The 18,252-nt window shown below is 37.1% G+C and overlaps 1 protein-coding gene across 4 annotated transcripts; it reads left to right on the top strand.

Annotated features, from left to right (window-relative positions):
• Positions 1-841: 841 nt before the first annotated feature.
• Positions 842-7,141, top strand: LOC117626424 (translation initiation factor eIF-2B subunit gamma). 4 transcript variants are annotated; one of them, XM_034358110.1, is made up of 13 exons: positions 842-996; positions 1,194-1,289; positions 1,469-1,546; positions 2,870-2,950; positions 3,035-3,254; positions 3,339-3,391; positions 5,115-5,164; positions 5,262-5,358; positions 5,438-5,698; positions 5,811-5,903; positions 6,063-6,167; positions 6,332-6,448; positions 6,547-7,141. In XM_034358110.1, exons 1-13 carry the CDS (start codon positions 931-933, stop codon positions 6,616-6,618), a joined length of 1,389 nt encoding a protein of 462 aa, XP_034214001.1. In that variant the 5' UTR covers positions 842-930; the 3' UTR covers positions 6,619-7,141. The 4 variants fall into 4 exon arrangements, with proteins under 4 accessions (XP_034214001.1, XP_034214000.1, XP_034214003.1 ...); XM_034358109.1 differs by having other exon boundaries at positions 843-996; positions 3,333-3,391; XM_034358112.1 differs by having other exon boundaries at positions 844-996; positions 5,262-5,349.
• The last annotated feature ends 11,111 nt before the right edge of the window (positions 7,142-18,252 follow it).

Below are 18,252 nucleotides of genomic sequence, written 5' to 3'. Positions count from 1 at the left end.
TAGAGTTATATTACCTATAAAGCACAATTATTTTCTCAGCTACCTTTCTTTTCTTATTTTTGTAAGAATAAAAAAAAATTATTTTTGGACTAAAATAGTAACGGAATTTTGTTAGACCATTAATATTTTTATTCTAACACTTTTTTTTTTTTTTTCGTGAAAGTTAAGACCAAGATTTGTGATGACCTAAAATCTCTAAGAAGAAACATGTATTTATCATAACCTAAAATATACTATATAACTATCAAAATCCACAACTTTTGTATTTCTAAATAATGACTGCTTGAATACACATCGATTTTTGTAAAGTTGTTGAAAGTTAGGACTAAATACATCCAAAGTTTTATTTAATTTTATAGACTCCATTTAAATTTTAAATTGAATAATTATGGACTCCATTAAAATCCATTACCGTCCGTTTGGATGAAGCAATTGAAAATTACATAGAATTCCATCATTTCAATTTCTAGCGATTGAAGATTTTAGTGTTTTGATAAGTATGTTGAATTTTGTAAATGACGGAATTTTGTAAATGACACCATGAAAATTTTGAAATGACAAATGGTGGAAATTAAACTCGGGAATTTGTTGTTCCAATTTTCACGATTTTTTCCACGCATCATTTAATAAATTCCATTTTTAAATTGCTAAATAAGAGAATTATTAATTTCTACTATTAAATTTCTAACTTTTAACTAAATTTCGAATTATTTTCTCCGGCTAAAAGGAGGGTTAAACTCACTTTTAATTGTGATGTGGTAAGTAGTTAAAAGCAGCGGTAGTCTTGTAAGTGACACCGTAAAACAGAATAATTACGAGCAGTAAAGCCACGCTCTCCTTCCCAATTTCTCAGCTTCAGTTCAGAGACAGAAACGCAAGAAAACCTTAAACCCCCCTTCTCTCTCTCTCTCGCTCGCTCTCTGTGCTCCGATGGATTTCCAAGTGGTCGTCTTAGCTGGTGGCACCTCAAAGAACCTTGTCCCTCTCGTCTCCAAGGTCCTCAAACTTTTTTCCACTTGATTTCCCGGAAAGATACTATCTCAGTTCGATTTATTTATGTCTTTTTCTCTCCAATTCTCCCTCCAGCCAAACACTCGGTTCCTATTTCTACAATCATTACTGTTTCCTCTTATTCTTTTTCTTATTACCTTTGCTGTTTATTTTTGATGATTTCTACTCTTTTATAATGACAGGAGGTTCCAAAAGCTCTGCTTCCTGTGGGGAATCGTCCGGTTATCTCGTACGTTCTGGAGCTCTTAGAACTCAGCAACCTTAAGGATCTCATTGTTGTACGATTTCTTCTTCTTTCTCTCTCTAACCGTTTCATTTCTCTGCTTATGCTCTCTGTTTCATTGCTCATGGCGGTTTTCATGGGTTAAGATAGTTTGTGTGATGTCAAGTTTCCCTCTTTCCAACAGCAACCAAACAGCGCTCCTTATTGATTTTGCGTTGTGTATATTCATTCTAGGTGGTTGAAGGGCAGGATGCGGCTGTACGCGTTGGCAGTTGGATTTCAGGGGCTTATGTTGATCGTTTACATGTTGAGGTACTTACCCAACTTTGCTTTCTTGTGTTTTTATTTTAACTAATATTATTTTTGAAATTTATGTTACTTTAGTTTGTTTCTTTTTAAATGCTATGTTGTAGTAGTAGTAGTAGTAGTAGTTTTTATTGTTTAGCATTAATGGATCAAATACAATTTGTACGTAAGAGAACACTTGATGTCTAACAATTAGAAAAGATAGTCTTGGAGTCCTTGTGTAAGTTTTTGGAAATGTGTCAAAAACTGAATGATCTTTTGGCACCAATGTTGTGATGGCTCTTTTTGGGTAGTTTTTGGGGAGAGAAATAGAATGGTATTTATTTAATGATGCTTGGGTTAAGGAAGTGGATCACTTGTGGGGGAGGGTCTGTGTTGGGCATCCTTATGAGCTTCAATATCTACAGAGCTCAAGGACTTTTTTTTTTAATTTTAATTTTTATATTTCTTCTGATTGGATGTATTTTTTTTTCATGTGGCTGTTCTTTGGCGGATGTAATTATTCTTAGCTGTTGATTAGTAGACTTTTTATGTCAGTGGACACCTTGTCCTCTTCTATCTACTCTTTCATATTTTTTTCCCTTTCTATTAAGTGAAAAAATGATTCTTATCAATAACACATCAAAAAACAAAAAAAAGGAATCTTGGGTCTCATACAGTGATCCGATTGATGAAAAGGAAAGGATTAATCAAATACTATTGATTCTGACTCAGAGTAATTATTTATCCATTTGATTTTGGGTATCTCTACTTACTGGAACAGGGAGTTACTTGTGGAAGAATGGTTCCGCACAATCTCAATCTCTCTGTCTCTTGATTGTGCGGCCTTAATTTTATCCCTGTCAATGCTTGATCTGTATGCCATCATGCAATTGTCTGGTATCTATACTGTCCTTTTCTGAGCTGAGTAATCTAGGGCTCCAAATGACTAAAATTCTTATTGAAGGTCTAAGTTTGCGAGGCTGTATCTGTGCTGATTATTCTAGTTATTGAATTTGAAATTTGATTTTTGTTAGTTTTGTTACTGTTTGGAAAAAAGGGCAATTGTATAAGTAATTGAATTTTTTATTTGGCGTGGTAGCCTTTGCATGTAAATTGGCAATTCCCTGTGTTTTCAAAATTATTTCTATGGCTTCATTTTCTGTGAAGCTGGATGCACATCCCTTGCATTATTGCATTTTGTTTGCCCGTGCATGTAAACTGAGTTCATCAGTATATAAAGTCTTTAGTCACGATGATACTGAGCAGTCCTTTTCATTAACTCGACTCACAGGTCCTTTACCTAAGTTTTTCACCTACAGAAGCATTGCATAATTCTGTATACTGCAGGTTGCAGCAGTCCCTGAGGATGTTGGAACAGCTGGTGCACTGCGGGCCATTGCACACCACCTGACTGCAAAAGACATTTTGGTTAGCATCTAGATATCCTTTTTAGTATTTTGACTTCTTAAAAGTTTTTTCTTACATAGTATTCAACTGTTTGTATGCCTGCAGGTTGTGAGTGGTGATATTGTCTCTGATGTTCCTCTTGGTGCAGTAGCTGCTGCTCATAGACGTCATGATGCAGTAGTAACTGCAATGCTTTGCTCTGCTCCTGTAAGTGGACCTTCAGAATCAGGATCTTCTGTTGGAAAAGATAAAGCCAAAAAACCTGGACACTACAATATCATTGGGCTGGATCCCACAAAGCAGTTTTTAGTGTACATAGCAACGGGTTAGATCATTTACTTATCCTTTTCTTTAGCATGCAGCCTTACATGTTCCTCATCTAGCTTCTTTTGGTTCTTACTAGGGGCAGAACTTGAAAAAGATATTCGAATTCAGAAGAGCATACTCCGTGCAGTTGGCCAGGTAATGGGTTTTCCCCCAGTGGATTGTCTTGTTTCTTTCAGTAGACTAGAAAACAATTACTTGGCTGGTGAACTTCAATGGGCATATGCTTAATGCGCCCGCGTAACTTTGTAAAACTATTCTCTCATCTTGGACATCATCATATAAAAAATTATGAGTTACTGATTTACTTCATGCTGATCATCACTACTACATTGAAACTTCTGTTACGGATTTGATTAATTTCTTTTCAGGATGGCATTCCAGCTTTCTAACGATAGGGGTGTTACAATTTGTCCCCCAAATCTTTTCTTCTTTCAGTTTACCCCCTTGATTATGCTTGTCTGTTAATCTGGGGTCTCCCCCAAATGAAAATCTCTGTTTTTAAAAAAAAAAAAAATGATGGGTTGCCGTCCAGTTCCATCCAAGATTCTGTTAAATAAGGTCATGTTCCGTGGATATGAACCCTTTATTAAGGGAAGTTTGGTCATTCGTTTCCAATTTTATTTATTTCCCTTTTCATATCTCTTCTCTCTCTTTTTCCTTCACTCTCTCTCTGTTTACTCTCCTACATTTGTTCTCTCTCTGTCTCTCTGTCTCTCTCTGTCTCTCTTCCCTTTTTCTGCTTGTTCTTGCTTGGGTTAATGGGATTTAGGGATTAGCATTTCGCTGGGTTTGGGTCACTTTGGGCATTGGACGGCTGGGATGACTTTTATGGGTGGTTGGGGGTTTGGGGTGTTTTATTTGGCTGTGGGTGCTGGGTAAGTGTCCAATGATTTGGTTTGGCTGTTGATTTGGGGCTGGGTTTTGTTTGATTTTGATGGTCTTTAAGGAGATTACAATATGGAGTAATTTGATGAGCTTGTTTACTGAACTTAAAATTTCTTTTCCTGATTTTGTTTGGTTATGGCTTAGTTTCTTTGGTTCTTTTAATATTGCACAAATTTGTACAAATTTTGTAATGGTTTGGTTAGCTTAGTGGATTATCTGTGGTATTGGGTTTGGTTTGAAAGTTGTGTGGAAAATATGAATTTTTTGTTTAAGCCCAGATTCTGCCTCTTATCTAGCACATGCTCAATAAAATGTCCCAACAAGAGCAATAGCCATGGAAATCATGAAATATTTAGGTATTGTGGAGTTGGTTATAAAGCTTGTGAAATGTACTCTGAGTTGGGTATTTGAATTCAATGACCAGCTTGAGTTGGGTACTCCGATGGTTGGGTATTCAAAGTTAGCGGTTGATATGTCAGTTGTGTTTCTTTTGTATGTTAGTTTTAGCTGGGTACTCCAACTGAATTGAATTCAGTTTTTCCTATGACTCTTGGAGCTTTTTGGTTGATCAAATTACAATAAAGGGTTGCGTATTTGGGAATGGGGCGGGGAAAGAAGAGTGGACACGGAAAGAAGAAGGGAGACAGAAGAGAGAAGAGGCAGGGGAAGTGAGAAAAATACCCTTGAAAAAGGGGTCACATGGCGCATGTAACAGAAAAGTGAATGGAACTGGACAGAGACCCTACAGTGCATAATTTATAGGGCAAACATTTTTTAGGGGGTAAATGATAACACCTCAGTTCAGGGGGCATTGCTGTAATTTCCGTACTTTATTTTTTGTTGCTATGTATATTTCTTTGAAGCAATGGAAATTTTTATGAAGTTAAGAATTGTCAATTCAAATGTCATTTAACCTTGATATAAGGTTAAATAGTTTTCTGCATATTCTTATACTTTTTTTTTTTCTGTGTAGATGGAAATTCGATCTGATCTCATGGATGCTCATTTATATGCATTCAAGAGGTTATAACTCCTTTCTTTTTGCTTATAAATAATGATTGTTTCATGCACAAATTGTTCTTTTTACATGCTTACAATATATACTTTCATTCCCTCCTAGGTCTGTTCTGCATGAAGTTTTGGATCAAAAGGATACTTTTCAGAGTTTAAAGCAGGATGTATTGCCTTATCTTGTTCGCTGCCAGCTGGTTAGTCCAGTGAGTTTCCTTATTAGAGTCCTTTAGGATACTGGCCCTTCTAAAACATCTGACTAGTTCATATTTCTTTGTATTAAAGAGTTCAGAAGTGTTGTTAAATGGTGCACCACAAACAGAGGAAAACGGAAATGAGAAGGCCAGTTCTCAGAACAACCAATTAATGCTATCTCAAATCCTGGCTAATTCATCCACTCCAAGTTTCCATGAGCTCTATGCTCTAGGTCCTAATGGCTCTACTCCTGTCCGAAGAACCCATAAATGCTGTGTTTATATTGCTGGAAAGAGCAAATACTGTGTGCGTTTAAATTCCATTCAAGCATTCAGTGACATTAATCGAGATGTGAGTTTAAGAGCTTTAAGTTGGGCATTTCCTATGATAATCATCTGTTCTACATTTTCAGTCTGTGCAACCTTTTGGCATGTCCACATGTTGAATTCTGAATTCCTGCCAGGTCATAGGAGACGCTAGCCATTTGTCAGGGTATTCCTTCTCTGCACAAAATAACATCATTCATCCATCAGCAGAACTTGGATCAAAAACAACTGTAAGTCAAAGTATTTACATTTCAAAAAAATGGATTGCCAAATTAGCATTAGATCTTGTTGACCTTTCTGACAATTTTGGGAAAGTTTAGGTCACTGCCCTGGGTGACTTCATTTTAAGGTTATTATGGTACTCATCAGCTGGTGGGACTTTGTTTTAGGTTGGACCACATTGCATGCTTGGGGAAGGTTCACAAATGGGTGACAAATGTAGTGTTAAGCGATCTGTTATTGGCCGTCACTGCCGGATAGGTTCTAATGTGAAGGTAAGATGATTTTTTTTTTTTATCTTTAAAGGTTGGAATTAAAAATAATAAAAAATTGTATCTAGCTTTTTTATATCTTCTCTGTGTCTTTCTGATTAATTACAATGACAGAGATATCTGGAGCTCAGATAAATTTATCAAATTTTAATGTTTAACATCTGCAGGTTGTGAATTCAGTTGTTATGAATCATGTTACCATTGGCGATGGCTGTTCGATCCAAAATTCAATTATTTGCAGCAATGTACAGCTCCAAGATCGCGTTGTACTAAAAGATTGCCAAGTAAGCATACTTTTTTTTGGATCTCTCTCCTTGTCTCTCTTCCCCTTATGTCTCATGCAGCGGCTGGTATCTCATTATTATGTTTGTTTGCCTTCCAGGTTGGTGCAGGTTTTGTGGTTACTGCTGGAAGTGAGTGCAAAGGGGAGGCATTGGCTAAGAAAGAGAAATGAGCAAAAGGGAGTCCGTGGCCATGAAATGATAGTGGGAAAGTTTTAGTTTCTGTCTTGTGCTTCAATAGATTTTGTTGACTGGTGGCAATGAGCACAAAGTGAAATGGGAAAGATAATCTCCGACTGTAGCTTTTAGTCCCCCCATCTGCCTTTTGATTTTATTGGTTCTCTCGTATCTAATCAAAGCATTTCCAATTTATATTTTCAATTGAGAGAATAGGTAGACGACTAGCATCAATTTTGTCAAATAGTTTCTCGCATCTAAGTTATTATCTCAATGAGTTGTCAGGTAGAAAGCCGCCTTGTATTCGCAGCAATGATTGTTTTTTGTATTTGTAATACAAAAATATACTATGGACTCTTCTGGTCTACACAGTGGGGGTTTCGCTGCTTGATAATGTTTATTATGTTTTGTTGCCTGGTGTAACACCCCCCTTTTGCGTACACCAGAAGGTGCTCCATAATCAGAATGAACATGAATCGCATTGAGCATGAATTGAAGTCACTCCAAGCATTCCCCTTTTGAAATCTTTACTAGTAAGAAACTTCCTCGATGTGTGAGCTACCCCCACTCCATTATTTTTTAATAATTAGAGCTAAAAATGAGAAGGGTTAATTATAATTTTGGTCATTGGGTTTGGGTCGAAATCAAATTTAGTCATTGTGATTTCAATTTTCCTGATTTTGGCATTGTATTTGCAGTTGTTAACAAATCAAGTTCAAGTTCTTAATTTCGTTAGTTTGGTAGGGGTTTTATTGTCTTAAAAATTAAACAAAATTTTAAAATCAAATATATAAAATTAAAAAAGGGCCAAAAAAAAAAAAAGAAGACAAAACCACCCCCATCCCCACCGTAACACAATGGGGTTATCTTGTTCCGTAGGGGGAAAAAATAGAGCTTTGGTCGGGTACAGAGAAAGGTGACTGGGTGGTTGGTAAGAGAACCCAGCAGTGGATGCCGACGGAAGCATAGGGATGCACCCACGTTGGGGCAAAGGTGGTCAATTGACCCCTGGAAACCCGGAAAAGGCCATGGAAAGCAAAAGGATTGACCCCTGATCGTGTTTGATGGCTGGGTAAGAGTGCCTAGCAACTGCTTGATGGAATGTCTAAATGAAGAAGGCATGGCAGCACCTGCCTAGCTCTCGCATGCTGCCTTGCGTCTTCTTATTTGTTTTTGTTTTTGGACCTGGCCAAAACGACACCGTCTAGGACCAGGTCACTTAACTTTTTATTTTATTATCATGGCCTTTTGAACAGGTTTGAGAAAACAAAACCCCAAAACAAAACTCTTCCCCAGACCGATATTAACAACCACACCTAATTAAACTTTTCTTTATTTAATATATCTATATATATAAAGCAAAAAACAAAGAATGGTGAAACATTCATAATACCATAAATTGCTTTTGGTTAATCCAAACATTAAAAATTAAAATTATTAATTAAATGAGAATAATATGGTAAATTCACACTTTTTCATATTAAAAAAATTAAAATTAAAAAAAAATCAAATAATGAATCTTATTTTTATGCATTTACAGCTTCAGGAGATGCATGGATAGCTGCAGTTTCTGTGCACAACTTTAATGGTACAGTAAATGAGACATGATCTGGAGGTATATAGCTACATCAAACTTTTCTTCTTCAAAAATAAAGCTGTCATTTGATGAATTTTATGCATCCAAATCATCAAGAAATTTTGCATTATTAGTTTCGACTATCCTTGTGTGCAAATGTGGACAGTAGAATCTGAAACCTTTAGATTTGTCAGGATATCCAATGAAAAAATAACTTTGAGTCCTAGGATCTAACTTTTTCTCCATGGGATTATACAATCTAGCCTCAACTCTGCTCCCCAAACATGAAGATGCATAAGGCTAGGTTGTCTTCCTACCCACATTTCAAATGGTGTCTTTGGAACAGCTTTACTTGGCACACGATTAAGAATGTAATTTGCAGTCTTTAAAGCTTCTCCCCACAAAAATTTAGGCAATGTAGATTTCCTTACCATGCTTCTTACCATGTCTTTTAAGGTCCTATTACGCCTCTCTGCTACTTCGTTTTTTTGAGGCGTACCAGATGTGGTATATTGAGCCATGATTCCACATTTTTCAAGGTAATTGGCAAAAGGCCCCTTATGTTGTCCAGCTTCAGTGTACCTGCTACAATACTCACCACCCTATCGGATCTCACTATTTTAACATGTTTTTCCAACTCGTTTTCAACCTCATTTTTTTTGAAAATTTTAAAACAATCTAAAACTGAAGATTTTTCAGAGATAAAAAAAAAGTATAGGAATAACGTGAATAGTCATCTATAAACGTAACAAAGTACTGATTTCCACAAATTGTTTTAATTGGAAAAGGGCCACAAACATCTGTATGAATAATTTCTAGAAGTTGTTGACTACATGTGGAACCTAACTTTCTTTTATTCGTCAGTTTTCCCTTTATGCAATCAACACAAGTTTGGAAACCATTAAAATGAAGTTTTGGGAGAATGTTTTCCTTCATTAAACATTCTAATCTTTCCTTCGAGATATGCCCTAATCTTCTATGCCAAAGCATAGAAGAATTCTCATTGATAAGCATTCTTTTATTAGAACATTCAATATTCAAAGATTCATGAAAATAAGAACATTCAAATTGCCACAAATCATTGTTCAAAAAGGCTCTTCCAAGTAAAACATCAAATTTTTGTTTTTTTCAAACATCCTTACACTATCATTATCAATAATGAAAGCATAACCAGACGCGACTAATTTAAATTCCTTCTCATAGAAGGTACATAAAGAACATTTTTTAGTTCTAAAACAAAACTTGAAAACAAATGCAACTTGATAGTCCCTATAGACTCAACAACAACTTTCTTCCCATTTCCAACAAAAACTTTGAACTCATCCTTATTTGGTGCTCTCTTGTTTGTTAATCCCTGCAAAGTTTTTGTGATATGCACAGAAGAACCAGTGTCAAACCATCAAGTTCATAGGGACAACAATAAGATTAGACTCAATGCACACACAAAAATTTGAAATACCTTCCTTAATCAGCTACCTTTTGTATTTGTCACAGTCCTTCTTCATGTGGCCAGACTCTTTGCAAAAATAGCATTTGAAAATTTCAGTTTTGTTGACTTTAACATTTTGAGACCCTTTAGGTGGTGGTTGGGAAGTTTTGGCAGAAGCATTTGAAGACTTAAAAGCATGAAAAGGCTTACCAGAACCTGATGCACCATTTTTCTTACCATGAGTCGAATGCACAAGGTTGACAACTTCCATTTTATCGCGTTTCAGCCTGTCCTCCTCTTGTACACACATGGAGATCAACTCATTAAGATCCCAATTTTCCTTTTGTGTGTTGTAAGAAACTTTTAGCTGCCTAAACTTTGGTGGTAGTGAATTAAGAGCTACATGCACGAGGAAAGGGTCAGAGACGGTTACTTCCAGATCCTTGAGCTTATTGGCAATGTCAATGAGTTTCATAATGTACTACCTGACACTACTTTCACCATCATATCTCATACTGGTGAGGGCATTCATCAAACTTCCCTTCCCAGCCTTCTTTGACTCCTTGAATTTCTCCTCAACGGCCTCTAGGAAAGCTTTTGCCTTATCATTGCTCGGAATACCACCTCTCACTGTTTCTGTCATAGCCCTCTTCATAATGAGAAGAGACATCCTGTTAGCCTTATGCCGTTTTCATGTTGCCTTCTCTGTGCATCACTGCTTCCATTTGTAAGAGCTACAGGTTCATCTTCCTGTATAGCTAAATCCAAGTCCATGAGCCCAAGAACAATCTCCATGTCTTTCTTCCATTTCTTGTAGTTACTTCCAGTTAATGTCTCAATTGAAGAGAAATTGAAAGAGGGATTCATAACTAATGAAGCAGCCAAAACATATTATGTTAATTTACACTATCAAGTACAAAAGAATGAACTTTAGTTTTGTTCTTTAAATCCCTGAGAAACTTTACGCATTATTATATTTTTTTTTCTTTGGGCAAAAACATAGTATGCAACGAAAAATTTTGTTTATTGTACCACCAATACATAGAATACAAGGTCAATAAATAATCCCTACACCTTTAGGTAGAAAAAACTATTCACAACCAAGCACTCTAAAATTGTAATACACTAATCTCAAGTTGAACCAGATAAAGAGAATAATCTCCTTTGAGAGATTTAATTTACCCGTTATAACTTAGAAGATTACAAATTATGGTCTATATATTTCAAATGAACTTTGAATTAAGATAGATTATTTAAACTATCCACTTTGGTGAACATCAAATATCTCCTTAAAACTAGGCCAATTTCTTGATTACCATACTAACAGTATGTACAGTAAAACCAAACTTTATGTTTATGTCTGATGAAAACAAAAATAAACATAAATTTATTTTACCTTGTTTTCTTCTTCCTTAACTTTTGATGTTAGCGCAGCAAGAAGCAAAGAAGGAGTTGAGTAAATCTCACCATCATAACCAATCAAAAAACAGTAGAAACATTTGAAATTTTTTATTTTGGGTGAATTCAACTCTAGCTAGCTAGGCTAACTGATCGAGCAACTAGATAGGCTAGATCATCCACGTGTCATGCTTTGAGAGGTCGTCACCTTATCTAAAGAAGCATTACCACAAGTCACAACTCTAAGCAAAGCAAGAGGAGTCCCACATCGGAAAACTACAAGAGATGGAGACTCCCCCTCGCCTATAAAAGAAGACTACTCTCCATTGGGAAAGGGACTCTCTCTTCTGGATCCCATGACTGGGTTGGGCTTCTCACTTGTTATCTTTATATTTGGGTCCAACCCCTTGTACAAATGTAAACGAATATTATAATAATGAGAACATCCTTCTCCGTGGACGTAGCCCATTCATTGAGGGTGAACCACGTATATCTCGCCTTCTTTATATTTATCGCTTGTCCAAATATTCACACACATGCTGAAGGTCCTCACCTTCACCCATCATCCACCATTCCACCTCTATCTAAGTTGACCCTCCCAAAAAGAGCATCAACAGTTTGGCGACGTATGTAGGAATTGACACAAAAGGCTTCTGTCATTCTCCTTTTCACTAGTGCCCTTCGGCACCCATACAATCAATGTCACCTAAGTTGCCGTTTGGCAATGCCTTACTGTAGCCACCATGAATGCTAAGGCAACAAATTGCAGAGGATGATATTTTAAGGAAAAGCCAATCAGAATATGGCGATCGCCTTGCATGGCTTGCATGGCTTGCATGGCCAAACCACCATCTCAATTCAAAGTGTCATTCGACACTTCTTTGAAGAGAAAAATATGGGGACTTGAGCTTGTTCTACAAGCTTCATCATTCTGCATGTGCGCTGCCTTCGGTACCTCGCTATCATTTGACATGAGTGATGCCTTTGGCACCCCGTCGTCATTCAGCGCGAGCAATGCCTTCGGCACCTCATCATCATGTTGCACGAGCGGTGCCTTTGGCACTTTGTCATCATGTTGCATGTGCGATGCCTTCGGCAGGCCTCCCTGACATGAGCGATGCCTTTGGCACCTCGCCTTGCATGGCCAAAAGAGGAAGCCACAATTTCAACCCAAGGAACCACCTTTCAGTCACGTTGAAAGAGTCTCAATTTGGAGTTCCTCAACCTCGACTTGGAGTTGGGTTTGATCTGGGTGATCGAGGGCCTTGATCTTGGCATACCTTGATATTGGCTGATTGAAGGCCTTGACCCTGGCTGATCGAAGGACTTGACCTTCGGTGATCAAAGGAATTGACCTTAGCTGATCAGAGAACTTGACTATGGGTGATTAGAAACCTTGATCTTGGCCAATCGAAGACCTTCATCTTGGTTGGTTAGAAGACTTGACCTTGGCTGAATTTTAGACCACAACTAAACATCCACTTCAGAAGTTTTAGATGTTTCGACTTTGGAAATCAGATATTTTCAACCAGTTGTTGGAGATTGGGTTTCAACTTTTAAGTTCTTGGTCTGAATTATGGTGGAACATCGTGCATCTTAAGCTATAGACTTTATTGAAGATTAAATGATTTAAGGTGCATGATGACCCCTAAGTTCGACCTTCTTGTTTCGATTTGGCCATTGGTCACCTTGAGCAGCCAATTTGCATTTTGGCCTATTGGTTTTCCAAGACGCATGGTAGGACTTCGACCAGGCTCAAACATGTTCTTGTTTTGTTCTTCATTTAATTTACGTTCATTTATCGCTTTGATTTACTTTACCGCACTTTAATTCTTGTCTTTAAGTTTAATCACATCTTTTAATTTAATTTGCATCATTATCATTAAACCTAAAAAAAAAAAATACTAAAATACCCATATGAAACCTAACCATCCTCAACCCTGAGGAAGTGAAAAAACCTAGGCCAAGAGGAGGTTCCTTGGTTGGCCAATCAATCAGCTGGTAGAAGTCAGAAGCGCGAACAAAATAATCCAAAATTTTCCATTCAAGCCAATCAGTGGCTTGGTGGTGGCACACCTATGCAATCCAAGAGAAGAAGGACCAAAAGTTCCTTTTGTCGACCACCTCAGCCGAAAAGAGGGAAACAAATACAGGATATGTTTACTTACAAGGAATAGGGGATGTCATGAATTAGGAAAGTTAAGAATTTGGGAATAAGAGATTGGAATTGGATCAACTACTCTCCCTCGTTTATCTAATTCCCCGTTTTGAAGGTATTTGATTACAGATTTTACCAGAGAACTTCCATTAAAGCCCCCTCCCCTAAAACTATAGAGTCATTTTCAAATTCATACCTCTTTTTTAAGACATTTACAACTCCATACTCAAACTCCTAGAGAAACCTACAAATTACCCCCATTGTTACACAAACCGTTAATAAGTGTGTTAAATGCTGATGTGTCAAACATGGACCCCATTTTTTAATGACATGGATTTCTAGGTGGACAAACAAATAAATAAAAAAATTATCTACTTTTAAAAAATAATTTTAAATAATTAAAATAATTTTTTATTCCATATGTATAAGTAAACACATGAGAATAATGAATTGGGATGATTCCAATACCCCTACAAGATCTCGAGCCTCTGCATTTAGACAGTATGCATTTACCCGCATTTAATAAAATCTCAAGCATTCAAATCATCTAACGACTTAAAGCAAGCCAAGTCAGCTAAATATGTTTTTTCCTTTATTAACGATAACGACATTCGTTGCTCCTTGTTTTCTCCTCAGAACCAACTTCATTGTCATTCTCAATCTTTTCCCTTTCATTTTTTGATGAATAATCAAAAATTCCCAACCCGATCCTGAGAAACACCAACCCATTTCAAATTACCAAGCCTGCTTCTCAACCGACTTTGTAATTTACACAAACAGAAGGCTAATAATTCTCCTATGGAACGTTCATGGGCTTGGCAACCGATGAACATTTCTACTATGAAGATCTTTCTTTGGAAATTTCTTCAGGCTAAGAGGCCAGTCTTGGTCTCCCTTGCTTGTAAGCTGGGGTTTTGAATCAAGAAAATTGGAGGTGGCGGTTGGTGTTTGGCTAGACTTGTTATAATGCTCACAATATGTTTTTGACTCTTGTTAAGGCCCAAAAAATCCAAGGGTGGGCCCAAATATATTTCTAGCCCAGTACGACACCTAACTTGGGAAGAAACCCAAATTGGGTATGCAAGAGTTCGTCATATGCGCTAGCACACGTGCCACGCCTAGCAAATAAGTAACATGCCACGCTACAAGCTTAAGTGGGCCTAAGCCAAGTGAATGTCTGGGGCTTGCTGAGAGGGTTGTGGTATGGATGGTTACGAGCATTCACGAGGCCCATTAATGGGCCAAGACGTGGAAGTTTTGGGCTGCTTGGGAGCTCCAAACCTTGAGCCCATTTCTTAAGCCTATTTCTTAAGCCCAAATATTTGGGTAAGCATGAAAGAGAGAAAAAGGTAGCCCATTACCTTAGAAAATTGACCCATCACCTTAGTAAAATAGTCCATCACTTTAGAAAGTTGGGCCATCCCTTTAGTGAACTAGCCAATTACCTTAAAGAATGGCCCAAATGACCTATAAAATATCTGAAAGTCTCCAGCACATGGTTGGAGACAAAACCACGACAAAAGCCAAAGGTTACTTATGTATGCAGGCTGCTGGGAATCTCCAGCACACGGCCAAAGACAAATCCCAACATAGGCCATCCAAAAAACTAAAGGATACTTGAGCATAACACCCTTCAGACCAGCGCCATTACCCACTCATTTCTCATACCAGCTCTTGCCATGAACTAAGGGAGGAAATAAGGAGAAATGGTAGCCAAAGATAAGATATTGTCACAGGGACAGCTACGGGAAGGCTCTAGAGCCTCCAAAAATCTTGTCTCTATGTGTTTCGACTTAGAAAGATTTCATAAAATATGGATGAATCAAAGGAATAGAAGAGAAATGAAGGGGGAGAATTGGTTGATTTGGGAAAAACCAACTAGGGTTTCTTGGGAAGAAGGAGCTTCCAGCGCCTATAAAAGGAGGCACCTTCTACCTAGCAAAACAACTCAATTGAAGGCAAGCAACCACATCCAGAAAGAGCAAGCTTCACCTCTTATCCTTGGAACCCTTGAATTTCGAGCCCTATTCCTCAATCTCTTTCCATATTCTCTTCTAGCAAGCCATTCCAGAGCCTGACGAAGCTTTCGTCAAGCTGCCGAAAAATTACCCAAAGCACCCATTCTTCCATCCTAATCTTTGTCTCTCTCTCCTCAGCAAATTCTCACGAAATCCTTTGCTTTAAACCTCTGTTTCTCGTAGAAAATCTGGTCTCTCTCTCTCTCTCTCTCTCTCTCTCTCTCTCTCTCTCTCTCATGCTAAACTCATGAATGCTTAGCTTCTGTGCCACAAGCTTCTCAAGCCAAGCCAAGCCAAGAATTTATCTGTAAGCAACTGTTGGTTTCATTGGTGAAGAAGACCAAAGCGTTTCCTAAGGCTCAGCTGCCCTTTCGAAGCACTCTTGGGGTCTGATCCTTAAACTCAAACTCAGGGGAAATTTCACACATTTGGCTCTTTACAGCAGCCGAGACCCATCTGTAGCTGCCGGAACGAAAAAGCCCCTACAACTCTATACGAAGAACTATGATGCTTTCTTTAGATCATATGAGGCTTTTTTTGACACTATCTGCATAGTGATGGGATGTGTTTCAATGGTTTTGCAGTTCGGTGATTGGCTGGATCTATTATGATACCCATAGTACGTTTTTGACTTTGTACGAAGAACTATGGTGCTTTTTCTAGATCATATGAGGACTTCTTTGACAGTACATACGTAGTGATGGGATGTTGTTTTAAGGGTTTTGTGGTTGGGTTTTAGGTTTGTTTGTTTCGTATAAGATGTTTGATTCTTCTATTTAGTTAATAGCATGAGTGGTACTCTTTCCTACCCCCCGGGGTTTTGTTTTCTCTGTGAAGGTTTTAATGAGGCCGCTGTTAACATGCTAGTTCTTCCATGTAATGTTCCTTTCTGTTTAATGAAATACAATCTTTTCTTCTTTTTTTTTTTAAAAAAAAAAGCAACTTAGGTGGCATGTTGCCTACCCATTTGCCTCACGAAAAAAGTTGGCCACTCCAAATGACTTGGCAATGCAAGTCTACAAACCATTATTATATTATTTATTTTTATCTTTTACATATTCTATTATCTATATATATAAAGCAAAAGGCAAAGAATGGTGAAACATTCAAAATTCTAGAAAATGCCCTTGATTAATGCAAACATTAAGAATTGAAATTATTAATTAAATGAGGATAATATGGTAATTTCACAATTTTTCGTATTTAAAAAATTTAAATTAAAAGAAAATTTAGATGATGGATCCTATTTTTAGGAAACACAACTACCCATTATCTTTTTTAATTCTAAAGCCTCTCGCAGGCCCGGAAGCGCTTGCAGAGAAGCTAGTATCTTATATAAAGTAGGTGAGAGAGTGGAGATGGTATTTTATTATATATAAAAAGTGAGGCCCAATATACCTCTTTATTTTGAAGTACGCAATATTACCTTGTTGGGGAGAGTGTGTATATTTTACCTACCCATTTGCCTCCTCCTTAGGAGTTTTTATCAAAAAAAGCCAAAATTTAACTCTCAAATTCATAAATGTCAGTTTTTAAAAATACTTTCAAATATAGCAAAAAACTCACTTAATTTGACCCAAATGCCCTCTAAATTATAACTCAATTACACCTAAAAGCTCAAACCCAAAATAGTAGGATCACAAAAACAAGATTGGCTTCATCAACTTAATTATGCCTATGAATCCTATCATAAAAATGACAATGTAATTACCAAAAAGAAGAAGAAAAGGAACAACCGATGTTTTCATAAACCAAAGCAATAAAAATCATCTCTGTGGCCAGTGGCGGAGCCACTCCTAGACCTGGAGTGGCCCTGGCCCCCCCATATTTTTATCACTCCTTTATTATAATATATATGATATATAGAATTTGTAATAAACAACTTAGAATTTAAGTTAAATTTCCTCTAAAACAAATTAGACATGACTCAATTAGAAATATTTAGCTCTAAACATATAAGTATTGAATACTTAGGTGTTTTATATACTTGTATTTTCTACTTCGGCCCCCCCACTTTTACAATTCTAGCTCCGCCCCTGTCTGTGGCTATGGCTTGATTCGGTGCAGGGGCGGAACTAGAATTTTAAAAATGGGGGGGCCGAAGTAGAAAATACAAGTATATAAAACACCTAAGTATTCAATATTTACATGTTTAGAACTAAATATTTCTAATTGAGTCATGTCTAATTTGTTTTAGAGGAAATTTTAACTTAAATTCTAAATTGTTTATTATAAATTCTATATATCACATTTAATATAATAAAGAAGTGATAAAAATATTGGGGGCCAGGGCCACTCCAGGTCTAGGAGTGGCTCCACCACTGATTCGGTGGGTTTGGGAGTTTTTTAAAATAAAAAAAGTTAAAGTCAGTTTCTTGACATAATAATTTTTAATTGAGAAAAAATGTTGAAATTTCTTGCAAAATCCGTATCATAAATACTGCTAGTCTGCATATGATATCGGGGGTTAAACTTTCTTGCAAACCATCATATGTGTTGTTGCCTTCCCTCAGCACAAGAGGTCTAGAAAAATTGCAAGGCCCTCGCTGTTCATAGACTATCTTCCCACAACACAAACTTGCCTGTATTAACTTTGCTTTCCATTAAGGGTGATTGGCAAGGGGCAGTGTCCTTGTGTTTGAGGGTAGGCTGGGTGGAGAGTGAGGCTTGTGCTCAGTAGGTTACGGCTTGGAAGAGCATGCTTTTTGGTTATGTTTTAATTTAGAGGGCATTTGGGTCAATTTAAGTGAGTTTTTGGTTATATTTGAAAGTTTTTTTAAAAAACTGACATTTATGATTTCAGGGGTTAATTTTTGGCTATTTTTGATAAAAACTCCCCCCTTAGAGCATGAAAATATTGATGTGGCAAGGTAAATGAGGTTTTTTTTTTTTTTCGTCGAAAGGTAAGGTAAATGAAGTTTGCCTACTCTTTTCCCTCTTTCCTTAGAGGTGTTCAATATACCATAAATACACAAATATAAGTGTAATCAGAATACACGTGACACAAAATGAATGGAAAAGATAAGAATGGAAAGGCAAAAGAGGAAGGTA

The sequence above is a fragment of the Prunus dulcis genome, chromosome 4, assembly GCF_902201215.1.
Source record: "Prunus dulcis chromosome 4, ALMONDv2, whole genome shotgun sequence".
NCBI lineage: Eukaryota > Viridiplantae > Streptophyta > Magnoliopsida > Rosales > Rosaceae > Prunus > Prunus dulcis.
This window is presented reverse-complemented; position numbering and strand designations above follow the sequence as displayed.

Excerpts from the sequence above, each read along its gene's own strand:
- LOC117626424 (XM_034358109.1), top strand. The coding sequence starts at position 931 with ATGGATTTCCAAGTGGTCGTCTTAGCTGGTGGCACCTCAAAGAACCTT. Across the intron at positions 997-1,193 it reads TTGTCCCTCTCGTCTCCAAG|GAGGTTCCAAAAGCTCTGCT; the intron begins GTCCTCAAACTT and ends TTATAATGACAG. Across the intron at positions 5,359-5,437 it reads GCTGCCAGCTGGTTAGTCCA|AGTTCAGAAGTGTTGTTAAA; the intron begins GTGAGTTTCCTT and ends TTTGTATTAAAG.